Source organism: Drosophila elegans, unplaced genomic scaffold, assembly GCF_018152505.1.
Source record: "Drosophila elegans isolate 14027-0461.03 unplaced genomic scaffold, ASM1815250v1 contig_476, whole genome shotgun sequence".
Lineage (NCBI taxonomy): Eukaryota > Metazoa > Arthropoda > Insecta > Diptera > Drosophilidae > Drosophila > Drosophila elegans.
The window spans coordinates 24,026,112-24,046,165 of NW_024545863.1; the positions used below are offsets into that span (position 1 = coordinate 24,026,112).

General features: G+C 38.6%; 3 protein-coding genes across 4 annotated transcripts in view; 1 reads left to right on the top strand and 2 right to left on the bottom strand.

Moving 5' to 3' along the window:
• The first annotated feature begins 10,571 nt into the window (after positions 1-10,571).
• LOC108137009 (UDP-glucosyltransferase 2-like) lies at positions 10,572-12,320 on the top strand. Its single transcript, XM_017258507.2, has 2 exons — positions 10,572-11,304; positions 11,367-12,320. Exons 1-2 carry the CDS (start codon positions 10,616-10,618, stop codon positions 12,265-12,267), a joined length of 1,590 nt encoding a protein of 529 aa, XP_017113996.1. The 5' UTR covers positions 10,572-10,615; the 3' UTR covers positions 12,268-12,320.
• A 250-nt stretch (positions 12,321-12,570) lies between these two features.
• LOC108136700 (UDP-glucosyltransferase 2-like) lies at positions 12,571-14,315 on the bottom strand. The gene is made up of 2 exons (XM_017258024.2): positions 13,637-14,315; positions 12,571-13,573 (listed from the first exon to the last, which is right to left on the bottom strand). Exons 1-2 carry the CDS (start codon positions 14,302-14,304, stop codon positions 12,673-12,675), a joined length of 1,569 nt encoding a protein of 522 aa, XP_017113513.1. The 5' UTR covers positions 14,305-14,315; the 3' UTR covers positions 12,571-12,672.
• Positions 14,316-16,960: 2,645 nt separating this feature from the next.
• Positions 16,961-20,054, bottom strand: part of LOC108136862 — a 43,788-nt gene continuing 40,694 nt past the window's right edge. For both annotated transcript variants that reach the window (XM_017258302.2, XM_017258301.2), the window contains 3 exons: positions 18,737-18,870; positions 17,882-18,158; positions 16,961-17,685 (listed from right to left, as the gene is read on the bottom strand). In XM_017258302.2, the coding sequence (XP_017113791.1) occupies positions 17,621-17,685; positions 17,882-18,158; positions 18,737-18,870 (476 nt within the window). In that variant the 3' untranslated portion in view covers positions 16,961-17,620. The remainder of the gene's footprint in view (positions 17,686-17,881; positions 18,159-18,736; positions 18,871-20,054) is intronic.

Below are 20,054 nucleotides of genomic sequence, written 5' to 3' on the forward strand. Positions count from 1 at the left end.
TCCAAAACTTTGTTTTTTTTATTTTTATAATCAAATCGAAACATTTTATACAATCTTAAAGCTTTATACATTCAATAAGAAAATACATCATTTTCTTGTAGTGCAGCCTTTTTGCATTGTTTTAGGTGCAGGCTGTATCTTGAGTTTCAATTAAATGTTATCCGCCCTCAAATCGAATGAGCTGAGGCCATAACTCAGTCAAGACAGGGCTCTGTGCGATGCGAGTGTCCTGCGATTCAATTATGCGCATCCCCAGCGATTCCCATCCCACCGTCGCAAACTAATCGTAATTAAAGACGGTGCCTCTCATCCTCTCAGGTGTGTGTGAGTACTGGTCTCATTATTTATAGATTTGTTAGTGCAATTTGGCTTAATTAAGGTGTTGGACGTCCACAGATCTCCAATTGTGTGCTGGATGAGATGCCGTGCGGCTTTTCGAGCTCTCGACAGAAAGCGAAATTGCACAGCAGTTGCCATAATGTTCGGTTTCCAAATTCCTTATAGGCTAACCCTCTACAGATATATTTGAACATTTAAAGAGTTGTCATTATACCAAAATATTCAATTTCGATGATGATTAAGAAAATAGTGATTTGATAAAATTAACTTAGTTGTAAATATGATTTTTCTAAATGATAAATTGTACACATATAACAACAAAACTAATGAGTCGAGAACTTTAATTAATACACAACCAGAACCAGATACTCGTTCAAGCAAATGCAATTAGATTGAAAAACAATTCGAAACGCCATTGAAGCTGCTAAACTTTAACCATTAACAAGATGTTTTTGCCTCAAAGGCAACTTCGCTAGTTTCTGGAAAATTAAAAGCCAACATTTCATATTTTGATTGGAATTGTTTGCTTAAGCCACCTCATTTCTCATAACTGATTAAAAGTTCATTGTGCAATTTAGGGGTAATTTGTCAGTGGAGTTTTTCTTTGCAATTGAGATTTTTGAAAACCATATCGCACATATGTATAAATATTTCTATGGCAGAGTGTGTGCACTGCACTTATCCTTTCACTTGATGCGCATAATGAAGAGCACTTTGCGCTTATAAAAGCAATGGCTAAAAACAGGCAACAGAACAAACAGCCAAACAAACAAACAAACAAACACACAGACGTCAACGAGCGTGCGATTCGCATAAAGAATCTTGTTGGCCCCTCCGAAAAGCGGGGGCATGGCAGGGGACGGTGGTTGAGGTTGTTGCATTTAGCATGCTTAAGATCGCACCAACACAGGCATACACACTCATTCAGAGCGATGCGTTTGCGAAGGACATGAGCAGTGACTGCAGAAACTGGCAGTCGCAGCGAGGGTTCTTTCATTATTTGTTTGAATGCTCATTTATGGAAAATAAAATGTGGAACAGAAAAAATAAATTAAATTAAGAAAATTGTTTTAAATAATATTAGAACAAATTGTTTATGCTATAGAAGGTCTCACACCTTTTGGTTTATAAAGAAAGTTTTAAAACTTAATTTGCCGGTATTGTTTTGGCTCCCATCGCTTTTAATGACCGATTATAATTTTGGAAATCTCAAGTGTTTTTTTCACTATTCCAGCAGTTTTTTTCAAATTTTAATAAAATAATTAAATGTAATTTATAAATTTATGAAGTACTTTAACATCTTGTATAATAATATTATCTTGTGTAATTAATATAATATTAGTGGACAACGTAGTAAGTGAACCCTCGCAACTACCATTTTATGCTTTTTTCTTTGCAAATGAAAAGCTAACAGGCGAGAATGGAAGGGCGCTATGCTGTTCCACTGTCAATCGACGACCGCCCCCCCTTTTTTCCATAGGAGAACTTAGTTTTTAATTTCACTTTCGCTTGCAGAGATCCCCCACGACGGTCGTCATCTCATTTTTGCTCATTTAATACGTGCATTACCAGAAAGGACACACCGAAATACTGGTTCTTCTACATTTTTCCCCCTTTTTTTAAGCGTTTCAAATTTTTTTTATTTATTAAAGGCATATTTGTAAATAGGTACAATATATTATAAGCGGAGCAGTTAGTCAACAAGTAATTTTTTAACCATTTAAAACTTTGTTTCTTAAATAAATATATTTAAATGAACATGGAATTTCAGAAAAACGATGAACTACATTTTTTTACTTATAATATTTAATATTACTAGCTAACATAAAAGTATGAAAATTTCAATATTTTAATAAATATTTAAATATTTTAAGATTATTAAATATTTGTAATACATATTAAGGAACATTTTGGCTGGAATAATTATTAGGGTATTTTAAGTTCCGGCCGCGGGCGGCAGTCCTCATTTTTTTTTTTATTTGTGGTTTTGATGTGTTTATGTATTTACAGCACACACACATAAATCCTACACACACACCCGCACTTGTTGGCATGGGCATAAGTGGCTTTAGCCAAGCGTAAGCGGAGGGTTGGGGCAAAACAGTAAACAGCTGCGAGATAAATTGCTCATCTGCTCGACCTCGACGTTGATGTGATGTCGCCTTTCTCGGACCCCGCCCCCTTGCTCGCCGCCCCCTCCTAAAAGCCTGGACTCAGTGTCATCGCTTCGCAGGGCGCTGAGCTGAAGTGTTAAGTACATAAAACCCACATACATTGCGTTTATCCATAATGATGACCTAACTTATGACTCGTCCGGCAACGCTGCGTATACGTAATGCGCAAAAGAAGCGAAAAGCAGAAACGGAAAGCATTGCTGGAGAAGCAGAAAATCATTGGGAATCGCCTGAGCTTGTGTTTGTCCGAGTTATTCGACATAAAGATTGGCATTTGTGCCGGCTGCCACTTTAATTTTGTGGCAATAGCAGCTAGTGGCGGGGATATTTAGTGATATTCGTATTTTATTTCGAAAATCTTGATGCCCCACAAGTAATGAAGGTGTGTGTTTTGATTTTTCAGACAATATTTGGCAAACATTCCTAAAGAACTTAAATCAGTAAAAATAAATAATATCAAATAAAAATGCTGTTAGTTTTCTATAAAACTATTCAGTAGACGTCAGTCATTTCGAGCATTCGTATAAAGTTTTTTTAGTAGTGCACTGCTCGCCATCACCTGGTTTTCGAATGATTCCGGATGTTTTGTCCGTGAATCGTTCCATCGGTTGTGGCCTTTTTGCCGCTTGACCTCCGCTCTATCAGCCATTTGCCTGCCCCATTGGGATTGTTTGGTGGAGAATTGGCAGCAGCCACAGCCAATCGGGTACACTTTGCCACTCAAGTGCCAAACAATTTCAAAAATCAACACCCCACCCCGAGTTAGAAGGGTAGAAGGGGGGCAAAGGAAACAGGATGAGGGTGGGAAAATGGAAGGAAAACCAATTCATTTTGAAGCTCAGGAGTACTCCTGTTGCAATGACACTGCCAAAGCCATCCAATCTTTGCGCTCAATTAATTAACTTGGCCAAAAGGTAACACTGGAGGGCTTGGCTCTAATGAATACCAAATGAGCATATCAGCATGTGTACCAGCAGACAGCTCGCGATTTATTTTGAGTAATAAATTCGCTAAAAAAGTGTCACGAATTTATGGAACCGCCAACGTTTCAGCCACGGATGACAGATTGCTTTGGATGCGAATGAACAGAGATTGCCCAGAGTTTGGGATTCCGCCGTTTTTCCGGATTTATGTGGCAGTCTGCTACGTAGTACGTACGCCAGGCACTTGGCTAACCCTGAACGATACGTATCCAAGGATTCTCCAGCATCTCGCTTAGTCATTCGTGCTAATGTACATTTTTTATGCTCACCGCTGATAAGAGGGCCGTCGTCTCTGCCTCGCCCTCGCACTCGCACTCGCACTCGTGCTCCAAATTCAAATCCATCTCACAGTCGCCCTCATTCGGAAAGCGGTCCTTTCGTTTCAATTTACATATGCCATCGCTTTTTAAAAAGTACACTGGAAGAAAGATCCAATTTTAATTCAACATTAAATTGAATATGTTTAATATTGGCATAGTACAGGTATAAGAAAAGATAAACGTCATTTAAAGCTATTTACAAAGAAGAAACATATTTGTTTCTCAACGCTGGGAAAAAGATATAATTTTAATTAAAATGTAATTTTACATAACTTTATTTAATAAATCGGAAAAAATTTCAAATAGTTAAATTAAATTATTGGTAGTCAGAGCTAAATAAGAAAATAAATTTTTGAAAAGGGTGCACGATATCATTATGATTTACTCGGACAAAGAATTGATGTATAACAATAACTTCTACTTGTAAATCGACAAACCAGTTCAATCTGTATTTAATTATAACACTTAGTGAAAATGTATATGTAGTATTGTTGAAAGTGCATTTCCATCGTATTTCCTACATATAAATGATGTGTCAGCTTGCGTTGCCGGTTGCGTTTTTACCTCCAACTGGCTTTCACTCATTTTACGCTTCGCCGCCGCTGCTCGCTCGAGGTTACCGCTTTTCTCGTTTCTTGATCTTGGTCGTGGCCTCCTCCCGAGAAATTCTTAGCCAGGCTGGTGGTACAGAAGGACAGGTGGGTGCTACCAAATGGGGTGGCTGTGGGTGGTTATGGGTGGCAGTTGGGCGGACGCGCGAGTCCTAAAACAGATTACAGTTCGGGACATGTTTTGATAAGCAGCAATTTAAAACGTGATGCTATTTTGGGCTTACAGCACAAAGAAGGTTCGCCACAAAATCAATCTTGACAGACTATAAAACGAATCGGAGATAGGAATATAAAAGGTAACCCGGAATCTATTCTACTTTTTAAAGTTTTTTTAGTAAACAATTATAGCAAAAATGTTACAAAAAATTGTTAATCAGAAATCCAGACATTAACTTAAATTGCCACATATGCTGAGACTTGAAAACTTTGTATTAACATCCTGTTAAAAAGTTTAAGCTTTAAAAATTATTTTGTTTTTTCAATTTGTAAGTACATAATATTTTCATGCCGCTTGAGCTACTGAATAATTGCAGCTCTTTACAATATATCTCATTGATTTGGTAAAAATTATTTCGCAATTCTTGTTGGTTAAGTCAATTTGTGCTTTTTATGTAACAAAAATATTGGTAATCAGGAAAACTGCCGAAGATATTTGATAATAATAATTCGATTTAACGAACATTATGAAGAGGCACAACAATTTTAGTATGAATGACAAGGAACAACAACGACAAATGAAGAGAAACAATTTCAAATGAAATTTTTTGATTTAGCTGCAATTAAGCGAATGAGTGACAATTTTGTAAATCAAAGAGTATTCAAAATATATTATTGATTTTTGAAATAATACGTTGCTTACAAAGTTTCAAGTGTGTTTATGAGCGAGCAAATATGCTTTTTGTTTTATTTTTTTGTTCAATGTTTTGAGGCGGAATTAAAAAGGATCCCAAGACTCTAATAGCAAGTGGTTGGGGTTTTTAAATAGCGCCAAGGGAGCTTCAGAATGTCGCAGCAATATCTTTTCACTTGGGGTATAAGCAAGAGATGTGGTAACGATTCTTGTTGATGCTTATTTTATCCGGTGCACAGGCAATCACCGTTTGTAATAACTGTCGTAAGCCAAATTGCTGTTATGCTGCCAACTTTCAATCTTACAATTTTTTTAACATCAACGCCAAACTTTTAAAAAAGAGAAACTGAAAACATTTTTATACCCTAAATAGTATATGTACATGTTGATAATCGCCAACAATTTAAAGTTATTATCTGACTAGTCTTCGTTGTCCTTTAAACCATTTTAATTTATTATCAAACATTATTTGTGTACTATTTGTTTGTTTATATAGGTATAACAATTGGTTAACTAATAGTAAAGCCTATTAAATCTCACCCTGTTAAAAAGGCCTGAATCTTTTAAATACATGTATGCTGAGTGAAATCGAAAAATAAAAAAATTTTGATTTATTAAACTTTGGCTAAAACACAACAAGAAGATAAAATACAGACAAGCCATTTCGTTTGCTGTCATATTTTCTTTTTGTGAAACAAGATTTACTATCCGAGAGTCTTGGACAAACCAAAGAGCTCAATCTGAGCCAAGAGCCAAAAGTTTCCATTGCGATTCTTGAGTTTACTTGACTACCTCAATCCCTCCGTTTTTTTTTGGCGGCACGTTCGCACTTTTTGCTGTCGCTTCATTTTGTATCCGCCCCACCACTCGCTTTTCCTTTTTTCATTCCTTTTACCGGCTGTTGTTATAAGAAACTCATTCGTATTGTCAACTTCGTTCTCATCAGCAGACAGCCAGAGAACCTGTAGGGGAACTCCAGCTAACTGACAGAAGCTTTAAGATAACAATTTTTATAACTGCACGGCAGCGTCTCATCCACTTTTCCTGGCGTTCGTTAGGCCTTCTAAGGCACTCAGACAAAAATATATTTTTAAAATCTTTTAATGGGGTTCAAAATAAATTAACTATTTTCAGAAATACCTTACAGGCAGTATTTTATTTCTTGTTCTTCGAAAATACCACAAGGTCTAAAAATAGTACATTTTGAAAACCTTAAAAATGTGCCTTTTATAATAAGGACCAAATTAAGTGTTTTTTTTTTTAAAGTCGAATACGAAACAAAAAGCGCCTATTAAAATATTTTCTTTCAGTGTGTGCTATAAGGTTTCCCAACATTTTCGCACGCCTCTTCGGTTGCCCATTTATTTTTCCTGTTCTTGTTATCGTTGTTTTTGTCGCTCGCTTGTCTTGTCCTGTCATAAAAAAAGGACCCGGAAAAGATGCGAATCGAGGTGGGGTGAAAGTTAAGCATCTTGGCGGGTATATGACAGATTGCTTAAATGGTGCCCATGTGGGATATTACCCGTGCTGGAAGGTGGCACAATCTATTTGACATTTCAAAGTTCTCTTCCTACCCACTGTATTTTTTTCGGCACTTAATTGGTATGTTGTTGTCTTCAATATTATGTTAAATGTACTAGCTCTACTGAGGGATCAGCAAACTGTTAAAATTTCACGCAATTTATTGTCGGTTGTGATATAGAAGTAGAACTACTAAATTATGTATTCAGCCGTGAATTTGGCATATAAGTATACTATTTAAAAACTATGTTTCTTTAAATATGGCAGAGCAATTTTGAATGGTGAAGAAATGTTTATATTAAATTAAATTGTATTATTTTTATCTACTTAAATTTTCTACCCAAAATGTGTTGCATCAGCTAGTAATTAAGTTCTGGCCAATAAATTATTTCCATGCACCTTATCTTCGGGCCACTGGAAAATGTTGAATCAGAAATCACAACAACATTAACTACAACAACAGTGACATGATACACATTCTCCAAATGTCCTGCAGCGAAGAGACATTCGTTGCCATGCTCGTTCAGTGGACGATAAACGGACGCGATTAAATGAGCAAATCGTTTAATTATAAGTCCACTTAATGCCAAGCGTAAAGCCAAAGGCTTTATAGGCAACATTTTCTGGCAAAGGCAGAGGAAATGGAATGGGCATCTGGATTGGCAATAACGATTGCCTTTAGCCGGATTCGGGAATCGTGACGCGACAATTTGACAGTCGCAGGGACCCAAGAACACTCGACATGGCCGAAAGCAACAATATGTCAATGCAATTTGGCAATGATACGGCAGGCTGTGTGAAAAACGGCCTGCTCTCCCACCATCCACCCACTTTTCCACCCACTCCACTAGATTTTCCCCAAACTGCCAGCAGTCAAAATTCATTCGACAAGGCGACTGCTGCCTTTGGCAGTTCTTTCTGAGGAATCACAATACAAGTGGGGATAGCAATTGGACTGCAGATCCGTCAACTGGCCCACCTTTGACGATTTTCCATTTAATTACACAAAACATGCACTCGAAAAAACGAGATCAAAAGGAACAAAATTTCAAACTGTATGCACAAAAAAAAATGTATGGGTAAAATTATTGTTTATAGAGAGGACGAATAAAAAATCCACGAATATTTTAATAGGTAAATAGAAATAACTGGCGGTTACGAATTTCCAAACCATTTAAGACAAATTATTGCAGCTTTCAGATTTAAAATTATATTTTATTGAGACTTCTGTCTTAATGTAGTTAACATGTATTTTTTAACGATACTCGCTTTAGTGACATGGTCATCTGCAGATTTAGCCGGCCAAATATAGCATAGTAGTCCGGGAAAAGCCCAACGGAAAAGGGATTCTGTGCAGGCTTAAATTGCCATCATCGCGCTGAACGCATGTCGGGCTCAGAGCTTTGTCATGAGTCAGGGTTGAATGACAGCCTAGTCTAAAAATGTAAAATCAATGCTCACACATCAAGTCCCTCAAAAAAAAAAAAAAAACACAACGCTGGCACTGACTTGTCTGATTTTGCAAAGCTCTGCTTGTACCTTTAATTTGAAATTTTATCTACATAAATGTGTGTTTAAATCCTATGATTTAAATATTGAATGTTTAAATATGATTTTTTTAAACCAACTTATTTTTGTATAAATATATAAAATAGGTCAACCTATGTTCGATCATTCTCGGTCTCATTCTAATCCACTTGGTATGTCACTCGCTATTGGGCATAAAACCAATATAGTTTCAGCTAGTTATTTTCAAAGTAAAACATAAAAAAGACAAGACCATATGGTAAAAAACAGTTTATGTTTATTTGATTTCGCGCTGACACAGTGACTCTGCCTGGTCGTCCAAATATTTAATTTAAATCACTGTCACTGGCCACTGTTAGGCGAAATGTGTGGAGAGATGGATGTCCATGATCGGGCCAAATGTAAACTGTTTAAAAATAATCCACATGGATCAAGGCATGCTAAAATTTAATTAAAACCCCGTTTTAAAAATAGGAAAATGAAAGGAGAGGCAAACCCGTCTTGGGAAGAAGGGAAGAAATTAACCAAGGAATGGTAAGGGAAGTGGAAGAAAAACAATCCTACCTGTTACCGCCTGAGAAGCGGCTCTTATGCGGTTGTTTTTGCTTTTGTTTCATTTGCCTGAAACTACATACATGGGAACATGGGAGATGCCGCTTACATGTTTTCATTTAATTTAAAACATTTTCTGTGCCGAAATTACAAATTACATCTAGTGCGGAGCTCAGCCAAGGAGGCCTTCTAAATACACACCGTTTGCTTTAGGCTTTTTAAACTTTGGTTAAGAACTATCATCAAATCTGGTGAGTATGATCTTAGTACGTAATAAATTAAGTTATTTCGCTGCACTTAAATAACCGAAAACCACTTTTTTTTTTTATTTTGGAAAATTTAAAATAAAAATGATTAATTAATTTAGTATCCAATCGATGGCATTGCAAAAACAATTCTCTGTCTTTTTATACCCTTGCAGAGGGTATTATAATTTCAGTCAGAAGTTTGCAACGCAGTGAAGGAGACATCTCCGACCCTATAAAGTATATATATTCTTGATCAGCATCACTAGGCGAGTCGATCTAGCCATGTCCGTCTGTCCGTCCGTCTGTCCGTCCGTCTGTCCGTCTGTCCGTCTGTCCGTCCGTTTATATGCAAACTAGTCTCTCAGTTTTAAAGCTATCTGCATGAAACTTTCCCAAAAGTTGTCTTTCTATTGCAGGTAGTATATAAGTCGGAACGAGCCGGATCGGACGACTATAGCATATAGCTCCCATAGGAACAATCGGAAAAATAAAGGAAAAAAATTATAACTTTGCTGTTTTTTAATTTTTTGTTTAGTTCTTCGACATTTAGTAATGGTTAAATATTTCCGATTTACGGTTTAAATTTCATCAAAATCGGACGACTATAGCATATAGCTCCCATAGGAACAATCGGAAAAATAAATGAAAAAAATTATAACTTTTCTGTTTTTTAATGTTTTGTTTAGTTCTTCGACATTTAGTAATGGTTAAATATTTTCGATTTACGGTTTAAATTTCATCAAAGTCGGACGACTATATCATATAGCTCCCATAGGAACAATCGGAGAAATAAATGAAAAAAAATTATAACTTTTCTGTTTTTTGATTTTTTGTTTAGTTCTTCGACAAATGGCAATGTTTAATTATTTCAGAATTATGGTTTAAATTTTATCAAAATCGGACGTCTATATCATATAGCTCCCATAGAACTAATAAAAATATATAAAATAACTATCTAATAATTGAGCTGCAAATCATCATAGCTTCACTGTTTTTCAGTATATACTGAAGTAAATCATAATTTAAATGTTTTCGAAAGTATTTAATTCATGCAATAGCTGCAAGGGTATATGAACTTCGGCTTGCCGAAGTTTGCTTTCTTTCTTGTTAAGATTGAAAGGAAATTCGAATAATCATTTTTTATAACATTTTGATACAGTAATCTAAACGTGAGGTCGTCAACACAGTTCCTTATCATCCGAAACCGTAACACTGATAAGATAAGAAGGAAATCCCTATCTTTTTTCAGAGCTAACGTTTAGCAGAATGTTTTGCGCGATAAGGGATCAACATTCGTGTTCAAAAATATTTCACGAAACAGCCGAAATTTGTTGTGAAATGGTAAACCTAGCACAACAAACGCGAAAAATGCTACTTGGTTATCGGTAGCAATATGATGTGTCATCCAAAGTCAGCTAGTATTCAGTATCAAATATAAAGTCGCTTTCAGGTGGTGCACTTAATCAGTCTGCCGTTACCGATCCACCAAAATGGTTCACAACTCGTGTCGATTTTTGCTGTTGGCGATAGCCATCGCTGCTTTAGTAGGTGACTCCCGGGCTGCCAATATTCTGGGTCTCTTTCCGAGTCTCAGTCCCTCGCACTTGATCATCCAAATGTCGGCGGCCAAGGTTCTGGCCGAGAAGGGACACAATGTGACTGTGGTCACAGTACTAAAACCAGTGGTGACCCACAAAAACATAAACCTGATCCTGGTGCCGCTCACCAAGGAGGAGGCGCAGCAGATGAGCGACACCGTCGGCGCGATGGCCAAGAACGACAATAGCAACATGGCCTTAGCCATGCTCAAAATGTCGGGACAGATGGATTTTATGTTTAGGAAAAATGCCGAAACCCTGCTGGACGATCGAGTGCGGGATCTGTACCTGAATAGGGAAAACAAGTTCGACCTGGTTCTATCTGGATACTTCATGAACGATTTCCAGCTTGGATTCGCAAGGAAGGTCAATGCTCCCGTCATCGTCGTAGCCACCATGCCGCCCATGCAAATGTTGAACCCCCTGATTGGAAATCCACTGGAGATTTCTTACGTAGGAGCCAATCCCGTCGAAATAGGCAAGGGTGTTCCCTTCTTGCAGCGCTTGACTACCTATAGCATGAGCCTCGTCTTCGGGCTCTTCGATCTGTTTTCCACGCGACGTAATCGGAATTTGTACAAGTAAGTTGGTCAGAAGATGTGCTCTCCAAACGGATTAGTCTTAATTGTATTTATCTTTTCAGGGAAGTTTTCGGTGATGATCCCAACATGCCCGAGTACTCGGAAATGATTAAAAACACGTCGATGATATTCTTCGCCTCCCATGCGGCCAGCGAAGGACCTATTCGACCCAATGTCCCAGCTGCAATTGAGATAGGAGGCATTCAAATAAAGGACACGCCGGATCCGCTGCCCCAAAACATGGCTTATTTCTTGGGCAATGCCACAGATGGGGCCATCCTCCTGTCCTTGGGTTCCAATGTTCAGGGCACCCACCTTAAGCCGGAAACGGTTGTCAAGATGTTCAACGTCCTCTCCAAACTGAAGCAGAGGGTCATCTGGAAGTGGGAGGATCTGGAGAAGACCCCTGGAAAGTCGGACAACATTCTCTATTCGAAGTGGCTGCCGCAGGACGACATCCTGGGCCATCCGAACATTAAGCTTTTCATCAATCACGCCGGCAAAGGTGGTATAACCGAGGCTCAGTATCACGGAAAGCCCATGCTTTCATTGCCCGTTTTTGCGGACCAGCCGGGAAACGCAGACGGTATGGTGAAAAAGGGCTTCGGCCTGACGTTGAGCCTGCTCACATTGGAGGAACAGCCCTTCCTCGAGGCAATTCTGGAGATATTATCGAATCCTCAGTACTCCCAAAAGGTTGCCTCTTTCTCATCTCTGTACCGCGATCGGCCAATGACCGCTCGGGAATCGGTGGTCTACTGGTCGGAGTACGTCATCCGCTACCATGGAGCAGCCCATCTTCAGAGTCCCTTGGTGCACATGAACTGCATAGCCGCCAATAACATCGATATCTTTATCCTGTTCGTATTCGTTCTATTTATAGCTATACTGGTTCTAAAAGCGATGGTAAAGTTTATTTACAGAAGGTTTATATCGAAGTCAAAGAAGGAGAAAACTCACTGAAAATATGTTTGTCATACAATTAGTTATACTTAATAAATAAAATTAAAATATAACCCTTTTAGTTTTTATTAATATTAACAATTCGGTAATTTTGGTAATAGGTGAACGAAATAAATGTTTTTACACATTTTAGCAATCTGTTGTTATTTCTTTCCAGATACGGCATATCTAATCTGATTGGATTGTGTGATATAGAAAAGAATATTGACTGTATTGGCAAAAGAATTCTGCATACATATAAGTGGGAATTTTGTAAATATATGACACTTTATTTCCGTATGAATGAAAACACTATACCTTATATTTATTTTAATTCATCATTTATTTAAATTACGCTATTGAAATGTCATGGTGGCAGAATACTTTCACTACTTGCTTACGTTAACGCAAGCTTATTAAACACTTTCAGTGTTTTTTCTCCTTCTTCGACTTCGAGAACAACTTTCTAAAAATTAATTTTACCAGCGCCTTTAGAAGCAGAACAATTATAGCTAGTATGACTGCGAACAGAAGGTAGACATCGATGTTATTGGCGGCTATGCAGTTCATGTGCACCAAGGGACTCTGAAGATGGGCTGCTCCATGGTAGCGGATGACGTAATCCGACCAGTAGACCACCGATTCCCGAGCGGTCATTGGCCGATCGCGGTACAGAGATGAGAAAGAGGCAACCTTTTGGGAGTACTCAGGATTCGAAAATATTTCCAGAATTGCCTCGCGGAAGGGCTGTTCCTCCAATGTGAGCAGGCTCAACGTCAGGCCGAAACCCTTTTGCACCATACCGTCTGCGTTTCCCGGTTGATCTCCAAACACAGGCAGTGAGAGCATGGGCTTTCCGTGATACTGAGCCTCGGTTATCCCACCCTTGCCGGCGTGGTTAATGAAAAGCTTGATGTTCGGATGGGCCAGGATGTCGTCCTGCGGCAGCCACTTCGAATAGAGAATGTTGTCCGACTTTCCAGGGGTCTTCTCCAGATCCTCCCACTTCCAGATGACCCTCTGCTTCAGTTTGGAAAGGACGTTGAACATCTTGACAACCGTTTCCGGCTTAAGATGGGTGCCCTGAACATTGGAACCCAAGGACAGGAGGATGGCCCCATCTGTGGCATTGCCCAAGAAATAAGCCATGTTTTGGGGCAGCGGATCCGGCGTGTCCTTTATTTGAATGCCTCCTATCTCAATTGCAGCTGGGACATTGGGTCGAATAGGTCCTTCGCTGGCCGCATGGGAAGCGAAGAATATCATCGACGTGTTTTTAATCATTTCCGAGAGCTCTGGCATGGTGGGGTCGTCTCCAAAAACGTCCCTGAGAAATAGAAATACTCATATGTTAATCCGCTTCGGATTGCACATTTCTTGTCCTGCTTACTTGTACAAATTCCGATTACGTTTGTCGGTAAGGAATGTGAAAACGCCAAAGAAGAGGCTTTTTGTGTAACCTGTCAAACGTTGCCAAAAAGTCATGGCCGTGGGAACGTAGGCCACCTCCATGGGATTTCCGATCAGGGGGTTCAACAATTGGTTGGGCGGCATTGTGGCCACGACGATGACGGGAGCATTTACCTTTCTTGCGAATCCAAGCTGGAAATCGTTCATAAAGTATCCAGAGAGAACCAGGTCGAATTTGTTGTCCCTATTCAGGTACAGATCCCGCACTCGATCGTCCTTAAGGGCCTCTGCCATTTTATTGAACATGAAGTCCATTTGGCCCGACATGCGGATGAGGGACAGGATCATGTTACTGTTATCGCTCTTGGACATTACTCCGATTGTGTCGCTCATCTGCTGCGCCTCCTCCTTGGTGAGCGGCACCAGGATCAGGTTTATGTTTTTGTGGGTCACCACTGGTTTTAGTACTGTGACCACAGTCACATTGTGTCCCTTCTCGGCCAGAGCCTTGGCCGCCGACATTTGGATGATCAAGTGTGAGGGACTCAGGCTCGGAAAGAGACCCAGAATATTTGCACCCCGGGAGTCACCTACAAAAGTAGCGATGGCTATCGCCAACAGCAAAAGTCGACACGAGCTGTGAACCATTTTGCTGGATCGGTAGCAGCAGACTGATAAAGCTCACTGGTTGGCAGTGTCTTATATATGAAATTATATAGACTCTGAGTTGGTCCGAAAACTTAGCTGGAAACCGATAAGCAAGTAGAACTTTTCGCGATTGTAATTTCAGGTTGCAATAAACCATTTCACAACCAATTTAAGCGATTTCGTTGAAGATTTTGGTATAGAAGCATTGATAATGGATCACTTATCGTGGTAAACATTTTGTTTATTTTTAACTCTCAAAAACATATGGGATTCTCTGCCTATCGACATTTTCGGATGATTATATTCTTGTAAATTGTGTGCAATTTCCTCAAACATTTCCTTATCGTTTTTGTAATGTACTGACCTATTTGCTGAAATTTTTAAATTATGGTTCTACTACATGAAAACACATCATAAAATTAGTTTTTCCGAATTAGTATGGAAAGGAACGAACAAAAAAGAGGTCTATGGAATGACTTTTATCTCTTTTCATCCCAAAATATCATTCAGTGCCTTTTGTACGTGTTCTACCGAAGCCTGCGGGCAAGTGTGTGTACTTCTTCAGCAAAATTCGGTGAAAAAACATTCGACTGGGAAGGGAGAACGAAAGGAAAATAAGGGCCAGACATAACCACGGTGACACTTTGTGGCACATGACTTTGAAAACGGAACCCACACCTTAATTCAAAACCCCGGATGGGGCAATTTACGGGTACACGGCCACGTGACTTACTAAATCAACTTGGACTGTCGCCCGTTTTGCGGCAGTCGAATAATACAGGAACAAGAAGTGAAAATAAAAAACACCTCAAATCCAATTCCCGCCCAGGGTGATGTCGCCGGAAATGTCGGGCTGACAAATCGCGTGCAAAAATCTGTGAAATCTTCGTTTGCTGCCATCTCTATCTATATATTCCCCAACTGCAAAACAAGGCTCTCTTGTGCACTCTAAAAACCTCATATTAAAAAATTAAGTTTCTATAACGCTGATTTTCTTAACAATATTAAATATTGAATATCTTAAATTGTTTATGGAAATGACAAAAATTTAAAATATTTCGTTGCTTTAAAAATATTTCTTGGTGATTATCAAGGTTAGTTATTGTAAGGCATTGGAAACAAAGGTCTTAGTCTTTGCGAGTTATCAATCGATAAAAGCGATTTCAATTTGTTTACCTACGGTGAGGTACATATACATATTTGATATTACCGGTGTTTCGTTTAGTGATTCTTGATTTGTTAGTAAATTAAAGTAAGTTACGCAAATGGCAAAAATAAAATTCTAAAGGTTTTCTCATCCGTTTCTTTAAATGAAAAAATAAAATGTAATAATTTAAATATAATACCGTAAGTTTTTAAAATGCATAATTGTGAAAGAAGTTTTGTAAATGTGGAAAATTACCACAATATTTTCTTAGTGGAGAGTACGGAGCAACTGTGGCGAATTCTACTTTCCATGAGTTGGATTTTTGCTTTGGCGCCTCGTCCTGGACTCAAAAAATCTCTCCAAGCACCGCCGGCGCCTCTTTGGCAATTTGTTGGGTTTTCTTTTCTTTTTTTTTGCCTCTTATATTTGTATTTACCGTTGCTGTTACTTTTGTTGTTGTTGTTTTATCCCATTCCACAGACCGTGGTAAATTTTTTGATTAATCAAAGGACATTTTTTTGTGCAGTGCCCGTGTCTCTTGGCTGTTGGGTTGTCGGTTTGGCCAAAAAAGGAGGCAGAATTAATGCAAAAATGATGAGTGGAAATTTGTCAAGCTTATTTACTTCCGTCATTTAATGTGCCCGCGGCAAATCGGGAGACGGAGTCGGGGTGCACAGCCGTATCCGGAAACCGGCGCTGGAACTCAAGTCGAGCCCATGCCAACAGACGGCGGAACTTATCTTTGTTTGCTCCAATTTTGGTTGTTGTTATTTTCCCTTAGCCCAAGGCAATTTTATGCATAATTTTCGGTCAATGCCTGACAGTTTTTGTTCTTGTTATTTTAGCCACTGATTTTTTTTCTTGCTGTCATTTTCACCTGCGGCGGCCATTGCCCATTGCATATTTTAGCCCGGATTTGCCCTAATGCGTTGAATATTTTTCACTGCCCTGTAAAGTGTTTGGTTTTATATTTATTTTCTGGAGGATGCTAAATCGAATTTTCCGTTGTTGGCATTTTGCGTTTTCTTTTTTTTTGTTTGTATATGTTTGCCATAAGTTAGGTAAACGACTGCTGGAAAGGAAATGAGGGACATAAGCGGTTTCTTTTGGTTTTGGAGATTGAGATTAGGCTTTGCCATGGCACCCTGCAAATTTTTTAGAAATCGGGGAACACTTTAAAGACTTAAGAATATTTGCCAATTTACCAAATTGACAAAAGCTCTCTTCACAAATGCTTGCAGTTTTGAAGTCCTATAAGCTGCAGTTTATTTTCATTTTTAGAATTTTTTTATGCACTTGTCCTGAAGAAAATATTACTTAGCAAACTTAAGTTTTAAAAATAATTTCCTAATAACTTTTGACAATATTTTAAAACAAAGTTCAATTTTCCTTTTCACTCTACTTATTGAAATAAAAAGGATTTTTGATATAAAAATTTTCAGTGTTTTGATTAATTTATATTATAAATTATATAATGCCGGAGGGTTCTACACATTGGCAGTTTATCTATATCGGGGTATTAATTGATTAAGAAAGCACAGACAATTTCGTTGCCCTTAAGTAGATTAGTCTTAATAAAGTTGTACTAAGGCACATTTCCTTTAGACTTTTTATTTTTATTTATTTATTTCCCATACATCATTTAATACAGTTAACAATTCACATACAATAATTAAGTTTACTTGCCATTGATTGTGTGTGTTCCTTTTTCTGTGCTCAAATATTCATGTGTAAATTTGTTGATATTCGAAATGTCCTCCTCCAATAAAATAATACTGACATATAATCGTATTTGGTAGCAAATTTTACGTTTAGATACCTATATATTAATTTATGCATCATAGTTTTCAATCTGCGTTGATTTTTTGGTTTCGCATTTCCGATGGCTTGTTCACACTTAACACATAATAAATGTTGCATTACACTCATGTAGGAAATGGCTGGGCTTCCTGCTCGGACCTAGACTAATTCGATTTCGACTATGTACAAATTCAACTGTTGCTGCCTTGGCTTGTTAACTTTTCACTTGGCTCGAAATGGTGCGAGGAATCACCAAATTTATTTGGCGCCCGTGTCTCTAAATGTTTTTGTATAGTTTTAAAGTGTGTGCACTTGGAGACGAGTCCTGGAAACTTAGGCTACAAATAGAGCGCCCGTCAATGCCAACCACTAACTCTGGGAGCCGTGCCAGCGTAGAATGTGAACAAGGCTTAGAAGCCAAGCGGCCAGGGAAGCTAAAAAACATAAAATAATACAGAGTATATTTGTATAGTTGATCTTAGTAGATTAAAAATAATCAACTTCAATAATACTGAGGACAACGGCTTGCTGTTTTCATTTTTGCATATGTGGACTAATAGGCATAAAAAGCTACTATTATGCCACTATGCTAAGAAACTTAAATCTAAAGCTCACTCACACCCAACTCACCTGGTTGTCCGGTGATGCAGGAGCCGTTCTCGGTGAGCCGCTGCTTGGTGCCGGCGTCCTTGAGCGCCAGGATGGTGGTTCTCACTTGCTGCTGCCTGCGCACCGCCGCCAGTCCCATGATGTCCGCCGTGCACCGGAGCTCCAGCATCTCGCTCTTGCTGATGAACCGCTGGTCATCCAGGTGGAGGCGCAACTGTAGGTGGCTGGTGAACAGGTAAAAGCCGTCGGTGTTGCGTGCGACTTCGTTGATTTGCGGCTCCAAACTGTGCACAGGTGCCTGTGGCCGGAAGTAAACGGAAACGGAAATGGAAATGGCAAGCGGAGGGTTTAAAAGCCGAATTGGGGACCACATGCGGGCGTGACTTTCGGCCGTCCTGCTTTTCAAGTTCTCTGTCAACATTTGGACAAGTTCGATGACTGACTGACTGACTGACCGACACACTACCGCGATGACGCGTCTGGGCCTTGTGACTGGGCCAAAATACGTCGTTCACATTGCTTAGTTATGCAATAAGGCTGGCTGATAAACTCGAAATAATTGGTAAAAAAATATACACTTTTAGCAAACCAGAAACTTTAAAATTGTTTTGTATTGGATCAAAAATTATAAATAACAAGGCGGATATAATGTTTCTTTGAGGATTACACTTCATAAACTGATTATATTTTAGCGTAAGTACATATATTTGTAGAATTTTAATTTAAAATAAAATCATTTATTAGGAAAAAAGAGTATAAGCCTGCAAACCTACGTTTTCAGCCATTTTTTAAGAATAACCACGTTCTACGTGATCAATTTGTGTATAAATCATTCTTAAAAATATTAGTTTATTTTAATCGTTTTAAAATTCATACCGTTATGTTGTTGATATACCACATCAACTTGGCCATTGGACTGGACATTTCTGAAGTGCAGTTTGCCACTAGATAGTCGTGATATTTATAGGCATTTCGAACGCCCGAGATATATGGATCGAATTTGGGTAGCACTGTAATATATTTAAAAACATTTTTATATTTAAATATAACATCAATAAATAAATCCTATCATTTTGAAAACTTTATCAAACTGTTGATTTAAAATGTTTTTTCCTCCACCTAGTTTAATCTAGCTTAAATTAAATACTTATAATTTAAGTGTCAAAAAAGAAATTGAAAAACAAAAGTGCATAAAGTTTCTTTGTTGGCAAAACTAAGTTTTTGTATCCAATTCTACCGGCAAATGTAGTATGCCATTCGGGCACCAAACTTATCCCAATTAGAGCGGCCAAAGTCGGTCTGAAATCCGAGCTCAGTTGGCCTAGAAATGGATGTAATATTGCATTGCACAGCCGGCACTTAGACAATTACCGACACGCCAACACCAAATATTTATTTGAAGTGTTAATTAATCTTAACAAATAATTGCCAAGGACAAAGTTTTTTGATGAAAACAAGCGTAATTTAGTTTATGGCGACCGCAATGGCAACAGCAAATACCAAATCCGAATGTTGCGGGAAATTTGTGAAATATGCTAAGGACCTCGAAGGCCTCCAGAGACAATGGCCAAGTGGGAGGGGATTGGTGGAGGTGGTATTTTGCTCTGGGGGCTGAAAGTATGGGGCATCAGAAGTCAGGCAGTCAGCAGGACTGCAAACTTTTTAATTGACTTAATACAAACCACTTTGGTGAAAAGTTTCTGACCTGTTTCAAGTACAGCTTACTGGTGGTGGACTTGCAGAGGAACTGACGGACGGAATACGGAGTTGAAGTTGATGATTGTGGCCATGTTTTGCCTGGTGGCACGCCCCCTTTGCCGCCCCCAATTGTGTGACTTGCATTGCGGTCGAAAACAAAAGCAGCAAAAATGAAAATTCAACGAAAACAAAGCAATCAACTAGAGTAAATAAACCAAAAATGGCTATGCAGTATACCCAAGTACCAGTAAAGCACCAGAAACAAGATTGAAAAAATATACACACACACACCAAAAGAGGGGAAGCCCCCCTGAAAACCAAAAAAATACAAAGGAAAGTCTGTTTTTGGGGGGCGAAAAAACAAGTAGAGGATTTCCAGTCTGGACAGGTGTAACCACTTTGGAAAGAGTGTCTATTTTAAAGACCAATCTAACCTCAAATGATAACTCCGGCATACAAATTGCAAAAGCTATCGAGGAGATAAAAAATTTGGACT

What these genes read in the sequence shown, in the direction of transcription:
- LOC108137009 (XM_017258507.2), top strand. Translation starts at nt 10,616, where the DNA reads ATGGTTCACAACTCGTGTCGATTTTTGCTGTTGGCGATAGCCATCGCT. An exon ending in CGTAATCGGAATTTGTACAA is followed by an intron (nt 11,305 to 11,366) that starts GTAAGTTGGTCA and finishes TTATCTTTTCAG; the next exon opens with GGAAGTTTTCGGTGATGATC.
- LOC108136700 (XM_017258024.2), bottom strand. Translation starts at nt 14,304, where the DNA reads ATGGTTCACAGCTCGTGTCGACTTTTGCTGTTGGCGATAGCCATCGCT. An exon ending in CGTAATCGGAATTTGTACAA is followed by an intron (nt 13,574 to 13,636) that starts GTAAGCAGGACA and finishes TCTATTTCTCAG; the next exon opens with GGACGTTTTTGGAGACGACC.